We start from the raw sequence: 1650 nt of genomic DNA, 5'->3' as shown, positions 1-1650 counted from the left end.
TCCATTCAGCGTTTGGTAGTAATTTGGTTCGTTAAGGTTTGGAGCCATCACACAATTGTCCTGCAGGTGCGGCCTCACCACTTTATGGTTTTTTTGGGTGGAGAATTAAATTATCAGTTTAAAGATAAAGTAATCTCAAGGTCTAAGTACTCTAATCAACAAAGAGGTGAGGTGAAATAACACACTAAGTGCCTGCAGGCGTTACTTGTTTCTGTCAGTGACCTGTTTAAGAGAGAGATTTCTTCTCCTCCAGTGTTTCAGTAACTTGTCCTTAATCTCTGACATCCATAGACCATAGATAAATGGGTTGATGACAGCTGGGAGCAGATAGTAGACTGCGCTGCAAATATTCTGCACGTTGTATGAGGAGAAGGCGTCTGGCAGGTTCAGGATTACAGATATAATTCCAGAGACGTACATCAGTGCAACAACCAACAGATGTGTGCTGCAGGTGTTCAGGGCCTTGTGTCGGGCTGCTCCCACTGTGATCTTCATGACGGTGTGAAGGACTTTAAGGTAAGAAATTAAAATAATGCTGATGTCACACAAACTTAGTCCAGTTCTCACCACTAGTGCTATGATCTTTGTTTTGGCAATATCGCCACATCCTAGCTCAAAGAGCATGGTGTTCTCACAGTGGAAGTGATAGATGATGTTGGACCTGCAATACTGGAGGCTGGAGAGTAGGGCAAATAGAGGAACCACAACTACACCTGCACGAAGGAACGCATTGAATAAAAAGTGGGCAAGGAAATGTTTGTTGATAATTTGCCAATACTGCAAAGGCTGGCTTATGGCTAGGTACCTGTCCACAGCCATCACCAGCAATAGGGCACTTTCGGCCAAGAGACTTGAATACACTGTAAATATTTGCACCAGACATCCAGACAGAGTAATCTGGTTGAGCCCCAGAAGAGCCAGGATCGCCTTGGGTATCATTGCGGTGGTGTAAGGAATATTAACGGCAAGAAGAGAGAAGATGAGGATGTACATGGGCGAATGTAGACTTTTCTCCAGTACAATTATAGACATGACCACCGAATTACCAGCCAGGATCGCTGCATATATGGAGGAGAATGGAATAACGAGAAGAGGTCTGTATCTTGTGACCCCCGGAAACCCAAGGAGGATGAATACCGTGTGAGAGGGTGAAGTCTTGTTTAGGTTTGATTTTTCCATCGTTCTGTCTGGAAAATGAAAAAAGTAAATGTTATGTACATATAATACAATGTTCAGATGGTTACAGTCACTGCAGTTTGGGAGGAGCCTTCAATGATGTTCACTTGGACCAGATTTGAGTTTATAATTTGTAGGAGAACTGATGCCATTTTAGGATACAATTTTCTGTTCTTGTCTAATTACTTGGAGCCACAGTATGTATGCTACAAATGACAATAATAATAGACAATGTATGTAGGTAAACAACATACTGTATATTGGTCACCTGGTGATTTCAGCGATTTGGACGATGATCTATCTGAATGTTGATCGATATTGTCCAAATTGGCTTGCATTGAAAAACGATGGAACACCAATGATGAATGACCTCGGGGACACGCATCGTTCATCGTTGGTTCCTCCACACTGAACGATATCGTCCATATCGATCAGCGATGTCGCCAAGTGTGTAGGCCCATTAGTCTATACTGT

General features: G+C 42.7%; 1 protein-coding gene across 1 annotated transcript; it reads right to left on the bottom strand.

Annotated features, from left to right (window-relative positions):
* Positions 1-201: 201 nt before the first annotated feature.
* Positions 202-1179, bottom strand: LOC134989064 (olfactory receptor 52K1-like). The gene has a single exon (XM_063950587.1). The coding sequence runs from the start codon at positions 1177-1179 to the stop codon at positions 202-204; it is 978 nt and encodes a 325-aa protein (XP_063806657.1).
* Positions 1180-1650: the final 471 nt, after the last annotated feature.

The sequence above is a fragment of the Pseudophryne corroboree genome, chromosome 2 (assembly GCF_028390025.1).
Source record: "Pseudophryne corroboree isolate aPseCor3 chromosome 2, aPseCor3.hap2, whole genome shotgun sequence".
Classification (NCBI taxonomy): Eukaryota; Metazoa; Chordata; class Amphibia; order Anura; family Myobatrachidae; genus Pseudophryne; species Pseudophryne corroboree.
The sequence above is the reverse complement of the archived record's forward strand: the minus strand, read 5'-3'. Positions and strand labels throughout refer to the sequence as shown.